This window comes from Sorex fumeus, unplaced genomic scaffold, assembly GCF_029834395.1.
Source record: "Sorex fumeus unplaced genomic scaffold, SorFum_2.1 ptg000055l, whole genome shotgun sequence".
In the NCBI taxonomy this organism is placed as follows: domain Eukaryota; kingdom Metazoa; phylum Chordata; class Mammalia; order Eulipotyphla; family Soricidae; genus Sorex; species Sorex fumeus.
In genome coordinates this window covers 951,022-965,068 of record NW_026606112.1, presented here as the reverse complement: position 1 = coordinate 965,068, position 14,047 = coordinate 951,022, and the positions used below count along the sequence as shown (strand labels likewise).

Genomic DNA, 14,047 nt, shown 5'->3' with positions numbered 1-14,047 from the left:
TTCCAGCTGCCTTCGCCCCTTTGCTTATAAGGCAGGCTTCCAGCTATGGACCAATCTTTCTTTCTTTTTTTTTTTATTAATTTTTATTAGTGGAGCAATAGCACAGCGGTAGGGCGTTCGCCTTACACGCGGCCAACATGGCCGACCCGAGTTCGATTCCTCCGCCCCTCTCGGAGAGCCCGGCAAGCTACCGAGAGTATTCGACATGCCAGACACAGTAACAACAAAGTCTCCAATGGAGACGTTACTGGGCCTGCTCGAGCAAATCGACGATCAACGGGAGGGCCTTTACCTTTACCTTTACCTATTAGTGAAACACCATGAGGTACAGTTGTAGATTTACAAAATTTTGTGCTTGGGTTTCGATTATACAATGATCAAATACCCATTCCTCCACCAGTGCCCATTTTCCACCAGCACGGATTCCAGTATCCCTCCCACCCCCCATCCCCCCATCCCACCCTCCCTCTGTGGTAGGGCATTCCCTTTTGTTCTCTCTCTCCTTTTGGGTGTTGTGGTCTGCAAAAGAGACATTGAGTGGCAATCATGTTCATGATCCTCCCAACACCCTTTATTTGGTGCTCCCTTCTCTATCTGAGCTGCCCTTTCCCCTAGAATGCCTGGCTGGCCTCTAGGCCGTGGAGCAATCCTCCTGATACTGATCTCGGCTATTCTTGGGTATTAATCTCTTACTTTGTTACTTTATGTCCCCCAGATGAATGCCATCTTTTTATGTCTATCCCTCTCTTTCTGACTCATTTCGCTTAGATGATACTTTCCATGTAGTACCACTTGTATGTAAATTTCATGACTTCATCTTTTCTAACAGCTACATAGTACTCCATTCTGTAGATGTACCAAAGTTTCTTTAACCAGACATCTGTTCTTGGGCACTCAGGTTTTTTCCAGATTCTGGCTATTGTTATGAGTGCTGCAATGAACAAACAAGTGCAGATATCACTTCGACTATACATTTTTGCCTCTCTGGGATTATATTCCCAGGAGTGGTATTGCTGGGTCAAATGGGAGCTCAATTTCTAATTTTTTGAGAATCGTCCATACTGTTTTCCAAAAGGGCTGAACCAGTCAGCATTCCCACCAACAGTGAAGGATTGTCCCTTTCTCGCCACATCCGTGCCAGCATTGGTTGCTTTTGTTCTTTTGGATTGGGCCAGTTTCTGAGATGTGAGATGGTATCTCATTGTGGTTTTGATCTGCATCTCCCTGATGATTAATGGTGTAGAGCATTTTCTCATGTACTGTTTAGCCATTCGGATTTCTTCTTTGAGAAAGTTTCTGTTCATTTCATCTCCCCATTTTTTGATGGGGTTGGATGTTTTCTTCTTGTGGAGTTCAACCAGTACTTTATATATCCTTGATATCAACCCCTTGTCAGATGTGTATATGGCGAATATTCTTTCCCATTCTGTAGATTGTCTTTGTATTTTGGTCACTGTTTCTTTTGAGGTGCAGAAGCTTCTTATTTTAAGATAGTCCCATTTGTCTATCTCTGTTTTCACTTCCTTGGCCAGTGTTGTGACATCTTTGAAGATACCATTAGCTTCTATGTCATGGAGGGTTTTGCCAACTTTGTCTTCAATGTACCTTATGGATTCCGGTCTGATATTGAGGTCTTTAATCCACTTTGATCTTACTTTTGTATGTGGAGTTAGGCAGAGATCTGAGCCCATTTTTTTGCATGTAGCCATCCAGTTTTGCCAGCACAATTTGTTAAAGAGGCTTTCCCTGCTCCACTTCACTTTTCTTGCCCCCTTATGGAAGATTAGATGCTCGTATGCTTGGGGGGAGATGCCAGTATATTCAACCCTGTTTCATTGGTCTACACCTCTGCCTTTGTTCCAGTACCATGCTGTTTTAATTATTACTGCCTTGTAGTAGAGTTTGAAGTTAGGGAGGTTGATTCCTCCCATTTTCTTTTTCCCAAGAATTGCTTTAGCTATTCGTGGGGGCTTATTGTTCATATAAATTTCAGGAATGTTGGCTCCATTTCTTTGAAGAATGTCATGGGTATCCTAATAGGAATCACGTTGAATTTATACAGTGCATTGGGAAATATTGCCATTTTGACAATGTTAATTCTCCCGATCCATGAACAGGGGATATTTTTCCATTTCCTCGTATCCTCCCATATTTCCTGAAGTAGCGTTTTGTAGTTTTCTTTGTAGAGGTCCTTTACTTTCTTAGTTAAGCTGATTCCTAGGTACTTGATTTTCTGGGGCACAATTGTTAATGGGATTGTTTTCTTCGTGTCACTTTCTTCTCTTTCACTATTTGCATATAGGGAAGTCATGGACTTTTGGGTATTGATTTTATAGCCTGCAACTTTACTATACAAGCCTTTTGTTTCTAGGAGTTTCTTGGCAGAAGTTTTAGGGTTCTCTAAGTATAATATCATATCATCTGCGAATAGTGAGAGCTTGATTTCTTTCTTTCCTACCTGGATGCCCTTAGTATTTTTTTCTTGCCTAATCGCTACTGCCAGTACTTCCAGTACTATATTGAACAGCAGTGGAGAGAGTGGACATCCTTGTCTTGTCCCTGATCTAACTAAGGAATTTTGAGCAGAAAATTTTATCTTGAATTACTGATGGAGTTAATTATGTAACAGAGTCTTGAAACAGGCAAGAAAGTCAGAATCAGAGAGAAGATGAGACCAAAAAAAAGCAGAGTTTTCTATGAGTATATTGAAGACAGCAAAGGGAATAGCAGGAGTCAAGGTTCCCACCAGAAAGGAGGCAAGACAAAGCAATGCAACAGATTCTGTTCCAGCCAACATTTGGTTATGTGTTTACCAAGGATGTAAATTGTAACCTCTAGGATCACAAAAATAATAAATATTGCTCCAAGCTACTAAATTTGTGGCGATTTTTTTCTACAACCCAAAGAAGCAAGTACACTATCTCTATATACTTATGAAACTTTAGGGTTCAAGATTCTTTGTCTCAATAGCTACTTGTTCTCCTGCAAATTGAATGAAAAATAGACTTTAGAGTTAGCAGAGGCATTGCATCACCAACAGGCTCATATAAAGGTCCGGTGATGTGTTCAGATCAAGTACCACAAGTCATTTCTAGTTGTATTAGTTTAAGCTTCTCACATCTCTCTGTGTCTGTTTTTTCTCATCTGAAAAGTTAAGGAACTTTCTGAATATAATTAAATGCCTTAGCACTTTAAAATGTACTTACCTGTCCCAGCTTTTCATCACTGATTCCCTGGGTATCTTTCTTGACTTGAATAATGTTTAAAATATGGAGAAGAGTTTCTTAGAAGTGATTGAACTATAACCATCTGTACAATCAGAAGGACAGAGGAATTAAATCAGTAGGTGTGGGAAGAACAGAAATGAGGGAATTGCCTGAGTTCAGTCAAATTTTCTTAACTCTTAATTTCACTTGCTTTCTTGCTTTCAGATTTTAGTCTATTCTGGGAATTCCACAGAGAATTCTCTTCATCACAAAGGAATTTATAATGCATTTCAAGCTATGATATTTTTATGCAGGTATTCATATTCTAAAATAGATTCTTTTTATAGCTAAACACTCTAAAAGGGATTGGCTACACTTAGCTAATTATTCAAACATTTTATTTGATATAGAAAATGGAGAACATTCGAATTATTAATTGTTTGATATTTATTAATGCTATGCATGCACTTAAGAGAGTGAAAAAAGGGGCATCTTTCTCTTCAAGGAAGAGCCATGGATTTTGTAAAGAATAAGAACATTCTTGAAATGGTCAGTATGGGGTTGCCAAAGTACTTAGTATGCTTATGTTAATTGTTCAGCCTTCAAGTATTTTTTTTTCCTTCTGATTTTGCAACTTGAATTCATGTGCTGGGAAGAGATTTTGTTTTTGTTTGTTTGGGGATTATATTTATGGATTAGGCCTGACTTTGTGCTCAAGGGTCACTTCTGGTGTGCTCAAGGATACATCTATGGTATAGGGAAGTGAATCACATGCAATGGTCAGCCACATGCAAGGCAAGTACTTTACTTTCTGTATTATCTCTTTTGATCCAGAAAACAATTTTTATTTTCTGTTTTAGTTTTGGGTGCTCAGTTATTACACATGCAGGCTTGGGAGGAAGGCCATATGAGGTGCAGGGGATCAAATTTTAGTCAGTCACGTGCAAAGCAAGCACTGTACCCGCTGTACTATCCCTCTATTCTCCTGGAAAAAAAAAATATTTGAAATCATTCCATTTGCAAAATGTTTCTGATTCATTTGCTGCCTGTCATTTTGCTACTGTGAACTCATTGCTTTGGGATTGCCGCCTCCTAAGTATAATGATTTTACCATTTACCTGAATATCAATTTTATCTTTAGAGAGTAAAATGCAAATATGCATGTTTATGGTAATGAATTCTTTTTCTTTTGGGGCTACACCCAGTGATACTTTTGGCTTACTCAGGGATCTGAAAACATGTGGCAAGTTCATAAATTGTGCCAGGGATTAAACCCCTGTCAGAGACATGCATGGCAAGTACTGTAATATTTATTTAAGGCCCTGTGATAAACATGCAAAAGCTAAACTATACTTATCTGGACATAGATACTTTAGTTCAATTAAAAGGAAGTTCCCATTTAAGATCCTTGTCACACTTCTGCCAGCTGCTTAACTATCAGGGACGATGAAGATTGATGTGTCAGTAAAGTCTGAAAATTTACTATTTGCATTTACATAAGATTTTACATATTTTTTGCTCTTTAGATCTCTTCTATATCATGAAGATAAAACTTAATCCCAGAATGTTATCAGATGTCTCCAAGCTCCAACTTGTAATGAGTGCTAATTTTACTTTCTTAAAAACACTTGATTTAATTACTTTAAATACTTAATCTGAGACTTTCTAATTTAGGCGTTAGAGCACAGGTTGTAAATACTTAAACTTGAGTCTCAGTTTCCTTCCATGTAAAGTGTGTACACAGATGCATTAAACTAGACATATTACACATTCACATCTGAAGGGGTCACAAAGGTAATGCTAAAGAAAAGATTGGAGACTTGGGCGAATGGTATTGGATGGCATCCAGAGCCCTATGAAGAGAAAGCTTCTGTCAGACACCAAGACACCAGATTCTCTTTTCTGTGCAAAATGAGTGCTGTCAGATTTTTCTGCCTTTTTCAGAGAAGTAGGAACACTAGATTTTTAAATGAATCTACCCTCTACTTGGTTAGTGTAAACCATGACTCCTTTTTAAGGTCTCAATGGGTGGTGGAAAAAAGCAGCCACATTTTCATTAACTGAGGTGTGTTGCAAATCAGCATTGCTAGGGTTGAGCTTTTGGGAAAAATCCCTTCCATTTTGATATGAGGGATTTACTAGACTCCTTAACTTATGAATTACTGACTAGGCCAATTCAGTAGCTGATCTGGACAAATAGATCATTCCGGTGAAAAAATTTATACTTATTTACTTGATTCTGGAGCACTTGTGTAAACAGAAAACACTCCCTATAGAAATTCTTTCATGCAAATATTATTCCCATGCATTTTTTTCATGTCACTGAAAATGTACCTGGACTTTCATTTTTAACCATAACTGATATGCATGTCCTACTTTTTACTCTCACTCTCAATCAAGTGTCTGCTGTTTAAAATTATGGTTCCTAGAGCCTGGATGGCCCATTGCCTGATAATCAAGCAATTTGGATCTGGCCCTAAATTTCTTCTGACATTCTGCATAGCTCTTTGCCTCTTTGCCTTTAAACAGATGATGGGGGAAAAGCCCTCTACCTCTATGCTCTACTTATATCAAAGGAATTTGAGGGTGAAGAGAATGTTTTAAATCCTTCCCCTCAATCGTTGCTTGGTAAGTCTTTGTTGTTATATGTAAGAACATAATTTATTGAAGAGATAAATTTCCTTAAATCACAAGAATTATCTCTTGGATAGAAAACTAGGCGGACAACAGTCTGTTTGGAAACTAACTCCATGCATGGGAGCAGGGCACAAACTCAGAGTGAGACTCCATCTGCTTGGCTCAGTGGAAGGCTAATAGATATTAGGTTAGGCCGAGGGTTTCAAGTTAAACTATACTGAATAAATCTTTTCTCTATGGAATTCGTGGTCTTTGTATATAGAATTCTAGATTTATAAATAGAACTATGGTGAGGTAAAGTTGCTAGATCATGTCTGCCAATGACATTGAAGTATATTTTGTTTTAAATTTTTGTTTAAGACAGAGGTCATGGAGTTTTGTGGAAACTCACATTTACTTGGTGACTAGGGACCGTATTTAGAACTAGAGTAGAAAGCCAATTTCAGGTTGATTTTTCAAATTTGTACCAGATTTTTTAGGAAAAGAGCCAAATGTAAATTAACCAGTGAATTTCCTCCATCCTGATAACTGTGTATTATCCTTTGTGATTCTGTCTTTGTTATTGGACCTGGAGAATGTTTAATAAGCTTCTTGGCTTGAATTTCAGAACAATTTCATTGGGTGTGGAGAGGTCTTACTGTTGTTGGGAGATAACTAAGTGACTAAAGTACTCAGGTTCAAAGCAATTCTTGCAGTACAAGGTACATAGAAGATATACATTAGCTCATTAGTAGTAACCCATTAACTTCATTCACAGAAATTTCTATCCCTTGCCGACACTACTGTATTTGCTGCAGGTTGTTGTCCGGGCAACCCCTAAGACTCATCTTTTCAATCAGAACCAAATGGACTGTCTTTATTAACATCTAGGTCAGTTCTGCCAGAACAAGCCAGCTGTAAATCGCAATGGCTTCAGAGCGTTCTTTCTGACATTCCTGTCCTTCACTGAGTGATTTCCATGGTAACTCTCTAGAAGGGAGAGGAGGGACAGTTAACCACTGAAAGGCTATTTTTAGATTTCTGGCCAGATGCTTTGAGAAATCTGTTGAAAGAAGAAAATGAAGCAAATTTTGAAGAGGATTTCTTTTCAACCCAAACCAACATCATTTAACATTTCCATAACAAATGTGGAAACCTTGAAAAACAGTTCGACCCAATTTCATCTCTAGGAAGTAGTATCCAGTTCCAAATCATTTCACCAAATGAAGCCATATGATAACTTTCCATGGCTTAGCGCAGTAGATGACCATATTTTCAACTCTGTTTTCAATTTTATTTTCACGTCAAGGAATGATACTGGAGATGTGACTTACACAATGGTTTTGTTTTTTGTTTGTCTCATTTTGGAGGTCACAAACCAGTGGTGCCTTGATATTTCCTGGTTCTTTGCTAAGAAATGACCTCTGGTTTTGCTCAGGGGATCATATATATTATGCCAGGGATCAAACCAGATCTGCCACATGCAAAGGAGTGCCTTAATTCATAAACTATCTCTCCAGCCCTTGTCACAGAATTTTTAGGTTTATTTATTTTATTTTATTATTTATTTTGAGGTGCCACAACTTGTCTTTGCTCAGACTTACTCCTGGTAGTGCTTGGTGTGTGTGTGTGTGGGGGGGAGGGCGGGGGGGTATTTGTAGTTACAGAGATCTAAAAGATGTCAATAATATGAGAAATACCAAGTTTATTCTAAATTAAAGATTCACTGTTTTCAAGCGAAACTCATTACCAATATTAGGCACAGAAATATTTTTGTTATCTCTCGCATTAGACAGTATGACACATTTTATTAGTGTTTTAAAATTCTCATTTTTTATAGACACACTGAGAAATGGCACTTTAGTGTCTTGTGAACAGAGATAATTCTATGTGAGTCAGTTAATGCAGCAGGAGAATTATCTACTCTTAATGTTTGTCCACTCTTTTACACATGGCACTTGTGTACTTATCAGGTATATCAAAGTAAGTGTGGATATCTAAAAAAAAAAAAAGAAAGGAAAAGAATCATTTTAATAGAACCAAAGGCAGTTATAGCAACATTTTAGTGGAGAAAAAATGCATAAATACTAAAAAGTATAATCAGAAAAAAGTACTACACTTCTTAAATGTGCAATCTTTATTAAAGTTCCTTGATTCCCACAGACATGAATGTGTACTGGAGCCATAGACTCCAAGACCTGTACTTACTTTCTTAAATCTAAATATCTTCTTAATAAAAAAATGTAGTGTTAATTCCTTCATTGTCATTAATTTTATCATTTTACACTGGCTTATTTTTGCCTTTTAATATGAAACATATAATTATATGGATACAATGTGTTTATTATTTTAACAAAATGATACCACTAAACTTAAAGTCTCATGCTGGTTGTTTGACTCTTATAGACATTTATCACAAAGGATATCAAAACATTAATTTGGAAGGCTATTTACACCAGTAGAGCATTATTTGCTATTGCATATATATGTAATCAACTAATACCCATGTATAAGTTGATTGATAGTTGATGGATAAAGCAGCTCTGGTACTCAGTGGAATCCCACTATTACAAAATATAAAAGAATGCCTTTTGGAACTAAATATTGGGTGTTGAGGTGACTATGGTAAATGTAATAAGTAAAAATATGAAAGGAAATTATCAGATGGTTTCATTCTCATTTGAATACATAAAGCAAACAGGAAAGAAGAAACAAAACTAAATCTTAAGCCTGGTAAAAGATAGGTGTTGTGCGGAGGGGAAAATGAGTTGAGGGGTGTTTTTGGTGGTTGGATTCTACTGAACTTTGGTGCTGAGTGAAGTGACTTCTCTAACATATGGAGTTGTGAAGCTAAATCCTTAAAATTTTATAATATTGTAAGCAAATAGGGCTGGAGTGATAGCACAGCGGGTAGGGTGTTTGCCTTACAAGTGGCCAACATGGCTGACCCGAGTTCGGTTCCTTCGCCCCTCTTGGAGAGCGCGGCAAGCTACTTAAGAGTATCTCACCATCACGGCAAAGCCTGGCAAGCTCCCCGTGACGTATTTGATGTGCCAAACATAATAACAACAAGTCTCACAGTGGAGACATTACTGGGCCCACTCTAGCAAATCGATGAACAACCGGGAGGACTGTGACTGTGTAAGCAAATGATATATTAATTATACAATGATCAAGTACCCATTGCACCACCAGTGCCCATTCTCCACCCCCACCACTCTCAGTATCTCTCTCACCCCCCCATCCCCCATCCCACCCTGTCTCTGTGGCAGGGCACTCCCTTTTGTTCTCTCTCTCCTTTTGGGTTCTGTGGTTTGCAGAAGAGGCATTTGGTGGCAATCATGTTCGGTCTATAGTCTACTTTCAGCATGCATCTCCCATCCTGGGTGGAGGAAAATATATTTTTGCTTAATCTACTAGCAAACTTTTTGAATAAGATACTATTGTTTTTATATTCTAAAAAATCTTAATAGTTTATTAATTTAGATATACAGATCAAAATCCAGGTGTATCTGAAGATTTCTATATACTAGTGTTAATAAATTGGCATCATATAGGCTAAAATTTGCCTTCAGAGACCTTGATCCATAAATTCTATGTGTGTCTTTATAATATAGCTAATGATTTAGAAATCATACTTCATCTATAAAACCTATACAAATAATATTTGGTGTATATATTAAGTGTAATAATGTGTGAAAACATTGAGTGATGTGCCTGCAATCCAGTCATTTCTTGAAGCCAAGTTCCTTTTTAGGTAGCACTCTCCTTGCCTCTCACTCTTTTATACCCAACCAGCCCCAAGATTTGTGGTATTACATATGGTCTCTAAATTATATTGAATTATTAAATGATTCTTGAATATTTAAAATACTTGTTATCAGGAAAAACACTCAGTGAGGTAGGGACCAATATTGTATCGCATATTCACAAGCTTGCACATTTTCAGGACTACCTGTACATCTACTTCTTTAGGAAATGTCTGATTTCTTTGAATAATAAGTGATATTTAGTAATCTACTTTATAATTTTATTATACAACCATTTTGATCAAAATTTATTTCTCAAAGATTTTCAAGCAGTAACGTTTTGTTTTACAATTTTCACTTCTACAAAACTCCTGTATCCCTGTATCCCATGATAGAGTTGTATTGTGTTCAATCTCCTCCAGGAGAGATTGATAATGAAGGACTTTTCCAGGTATATGATGTACTAAACAAAAGATTTAAATTATGGATTCACTTTAGTTTTTGTTTGAGTGTGTTATTTCTTTCTATCTCGTTCCACCACTGGGTAGTTTTCCAAACTGGGTAGTTTTCACCACTACCCAGTTTGGTATTATATCTTTGCACATTTTCTGAGCCACTCAGTCTTCTAACTCTTGTACATGAAAGCCCTGACACTCACTAAACATATATTATTATTCAGTGTTAATTGACCTGAGAATATCCAATCCTGTCATTCCCAGGAAATCTTACTTTGAAATTTACAATACATAACTTACTGGTAAATTGAAAAATTCTCAAATGATTACATACTAACATCAATTACTTTGTTGCAATGAATGTTCTTTGGCAGGTGAAATGTTTAAGCAATTGCTGCATGTCATAGAAAAAATAACTCAATCATTGGTTATTTTCCCACATAACATGTCTGTCTTATAAAACAGTTTAAGGTACTCCATTGTTTTACATGCCTCTAAAGACATAAAATATACTGTCATGTCATATTTTGCCATTTTTTGGATTGTTATCTCTTAGTTACAAATATTCCAATGGAAAGGCACATCTTAGAAAGGCATATCTCATTCAACCTTTATTGCATACCTTTAATGTAAAGGATATACATCAACAACATTTTTTTGGTGTTGTTTTGATTTGAGGGTCACACATAACAATGTTCAGAGTTTATTTCTGACTCTATGCTCAGAGATTAGTTCTGGCAATGCTCAGGGGAACATACTTGTTGTTGAAGATAGAAATGAAATTAGCCATGTTCGAGGTCATGTGCCTTAGTCTCTGTATTATGTACTTGATTCCCCCAAACATAATTGTATTAAAATAATTAAATGATGCAAACATATTTATATTATAACGTTTTCTCTCCAGCAACCATCAACCGAGCTAGAATTTGACCGTGTAGTGATATATACCACTTGTCTTCGTGTGGTACGGACAACCTTTGAGAGATGTGAACTCGTTAGAAAGATCTTCCAAAATCATCGAGTAAAATTTGAAGAGAAAAACATAGCATTGAATGGTGACTATGGCAAAGAGCTAGATGAACGCTGCCGACGAGTATCTGAAGCTCCATCCCTCCCTGTTGTGTTCATAGATGGCCATTATCTTGGGGTAAGCATCTGCTATGGAAAAAAAAATTCATGACACCCCCCCTACCACCCCACCCTCAAGGGATGCTGAGAGAAATGTAAGACTATGACTATGTAACATGCAGTACCTAACTACCAAAGCACATTTGGGAGTTCAAACTAAAGGTATGATGCCCTTGTTTTATACTCAATCATGTTTTGTGTGAAACATGGAGAGATGAAATCAGCACAAAAGTGCTAGAGGAATAGGATATATTTTCAAGGTGTACTATTGATTTGACATTTGCATTGTTCTGTTTAGCAAGTGTTATAAAAATGACTTTTAGTGTACACAAAGAAACATGGAATATTTGTAGATACACCATATCATCAAAACCCAGTTTTCTTTCTAATGAACCTATGATGATAGTCTTGAAAGGAAATCAATAAGATATGAGGTTTGGATTTAGAGATTTATTTTCTAATTGTGAATGAATTTGGCTGGAGTGATAGCACAGCGGTAGGGCATTTGCCTTGCACGCAGCCAACATGGTCGACACGAGTTCGATTCCTCCGCCCCTCTTGGAGAGCCTGGCAAGCTACCGAGAGTATCTCGCTCGCACAGCAGAGCCTGGCAAGCTACACGTGATGTATTCGATATGCCAAACACAGTAACAACAAAGTCTCCAATGGAGATGTTACTGGGCCCGCTAGAGCAAATCGATGAACAACGGGAGGACAGTGACCGGACAGTGACAGTGACCGAATGAATTTGGTAGTGCAACACTGTGAGACACCAGTTCAGACTTGGAGTATGTGGGGGGGGGGGGGGACACCCTCAGGGGCAAAGAAACAGGCCTGTTGCACTTGTCTTCAAATCATAAAGTTAATTTAATTAACTCTTCTATCAATCAGCTTGCCAATCAGCAAGAAACTAATAGAGAACTCTGGAAAATGCATTTGGAAAAGAGTGAAAGGTTAAGGTGGAATGACTATCTAGTCCCTTCTCAGAGTGATGGAGGGAGAGGGGGGTGGTCTCAGGGCTCAATGAATACCTGGATCTAGGTTTAGTTTTGAACTTGATTTTAACTTCAGATTTCAGGAAGGTCAGAAAAATCTAGAGATGTTCCTCTTTTGTGTTGTGGTAGTCTGTGTTATGATATTGTCTCGAGTCAGAGATGTTAGAGACACCCTGCCATCTTAAGGAAAGATAAATGCAGAAAAGCTATGAATTAATAGTTAGGACATTATGAAATATTACCTTTAATCAGCGCTGGGCACAAATTATATTGTGAAGCAGTGAAATTTGATTTGAATTATTGAATTGCATATATACACACATATACATATATATGTATATATACTACATCTATCTTTATCTTCACTATCAGCTACATATATTTCTTATCATGTAATCCTCAAACTAGCAATAGAAATTGGCCCTCCATATGACATACTGATTAGGAGGCACACCAGAATCAGTCTTGTTTCATGTTCCTATTCTTAACATATTCCATTTGATTCTGGGCAATCTATAAATTGGTGTCTTTGTTTTTGCATTTGTGAAAGAAGGTTGATAGTAGAGCTCATATTATAGGCTAATCACTGTCACTGTCACTGTTCTCCCATTGTTCATTAATTTGCTCTAGCGGGCCCAGTAACATCTCCATTGTGAGACTTGTTGTTACTGTGTTTGCCATATTGAATACATCCCAGGTAGCTTTCCAGGCTTTGCTGTGCGGGCGAGATACTCTCGGTAGCTTGTAGGGCTCTCCAAGAGGGGCAGAGGAATCGAACTCGGGTCGGCCATGTCAGCCACATGTAAGGCAAACGCCCTACTGCTGTGCTATTGCTCCAGAAGATTTTATGTTAGAGATGTGTGTATATGTTTTCATTGAATATTTATACTATTCCTGTTTTACAAAAGACAACTTTAATTCCTCTTCTTTGAGTCACATGCTGGTATTGAGACAGGGCCAAATTCTAAGGTAAGGTCTGGCTGGTTACTCAATTTGTTGCTGTTTGGTACATCTTCTCCAACGGTGGGTTCTCTGATGGTGTGTTTTCTTATTTACTCTTGGCACCAAAAACAGAACCTTGCACCTAGTGCTCCAAAAACATGCTAAGTGATGTCTACATTATGCTGTGTTTTTTCTGCATGTTTCTCCCTTCTCTCCCTAATACATAAGGGAGAATACTATAAGAAAAGTATCTGAAACTCATCTACACAGGGATGAAGTCACTGCTGAAATTTGAGGCATTTACCTTTTAACTGAAAACAATTTTTCCTCGAAAATGAAAATTATTATTCATTTTGGAAACTTCATCTTGTAAAAATTTCTCACGTGATCTTCTTAGTGGTTACTGCCTAATTAAACAGTAGCAGCTCCCTCACCTGATAGATTGTTCTTGGCACCTTTTTCCTACCTGAGACTATTTAACACGTTGCAGTACCTTTCCTGTACTTTGTTTTAAAACAGGAAACAAAGGAAGTAGGTGCAAGTTTCTCTCACTTTTTCTCTGTGATCAATTTATTTATACATTTTGTATCACAGAAGTGTAAAGGATCGCATAAATTCTGCCTTGTTTCTGAAATTTGTGGCTAAAGCCCCAAACCTGGAGAGAGACAAGAGACATCATATATATTGCTTTGGCCCATATATATATGGGCCAGAGCAATAGCATAGCTGGTAGGGTGTTTGCCTTGCACGCGGCTGACCTAGGTTTGGTTCCTCCATCCCTTTTGGAGAGCCCTGCAAGTACTGAGAGTATTCTACCCCCACGGCAGAGCCTGTCAAGGTACCCGTGATGTGTTCAATATGCCAAAACCAGTAACAACAACTCTCACAATGGAGACGTTACTGGTGTCTGCTTGAGCAAATTGATGAACAAGAGGAGGACAGTGCTACAGTGCTAT

General features: G+C 37.7%; 1 protein-coding gene across 1 annotated transcript in view; it reads left to right on the top strand.

Annotated features, from left to right (window-relative positions):
• The window catches only part of GRXCR1 (glutaredoxin and cysteine rich domain containing 1), a 109,422-nt gene that overhangs the window by 14,422 nt on the left and 80,953 nt on the right, over positions 1-14,047 (top strand). The window contains exon 2 of the mRNA XM_056125564.1: positions 10,931-11,173. Within this exon, the coding sequence (XP_055981539.1) occupies positions 10,931-11,173 (243 nt within the window). The remainder of the gene's footprint in view (positions 1-10,930; positions 11,174-14,047) is intronic.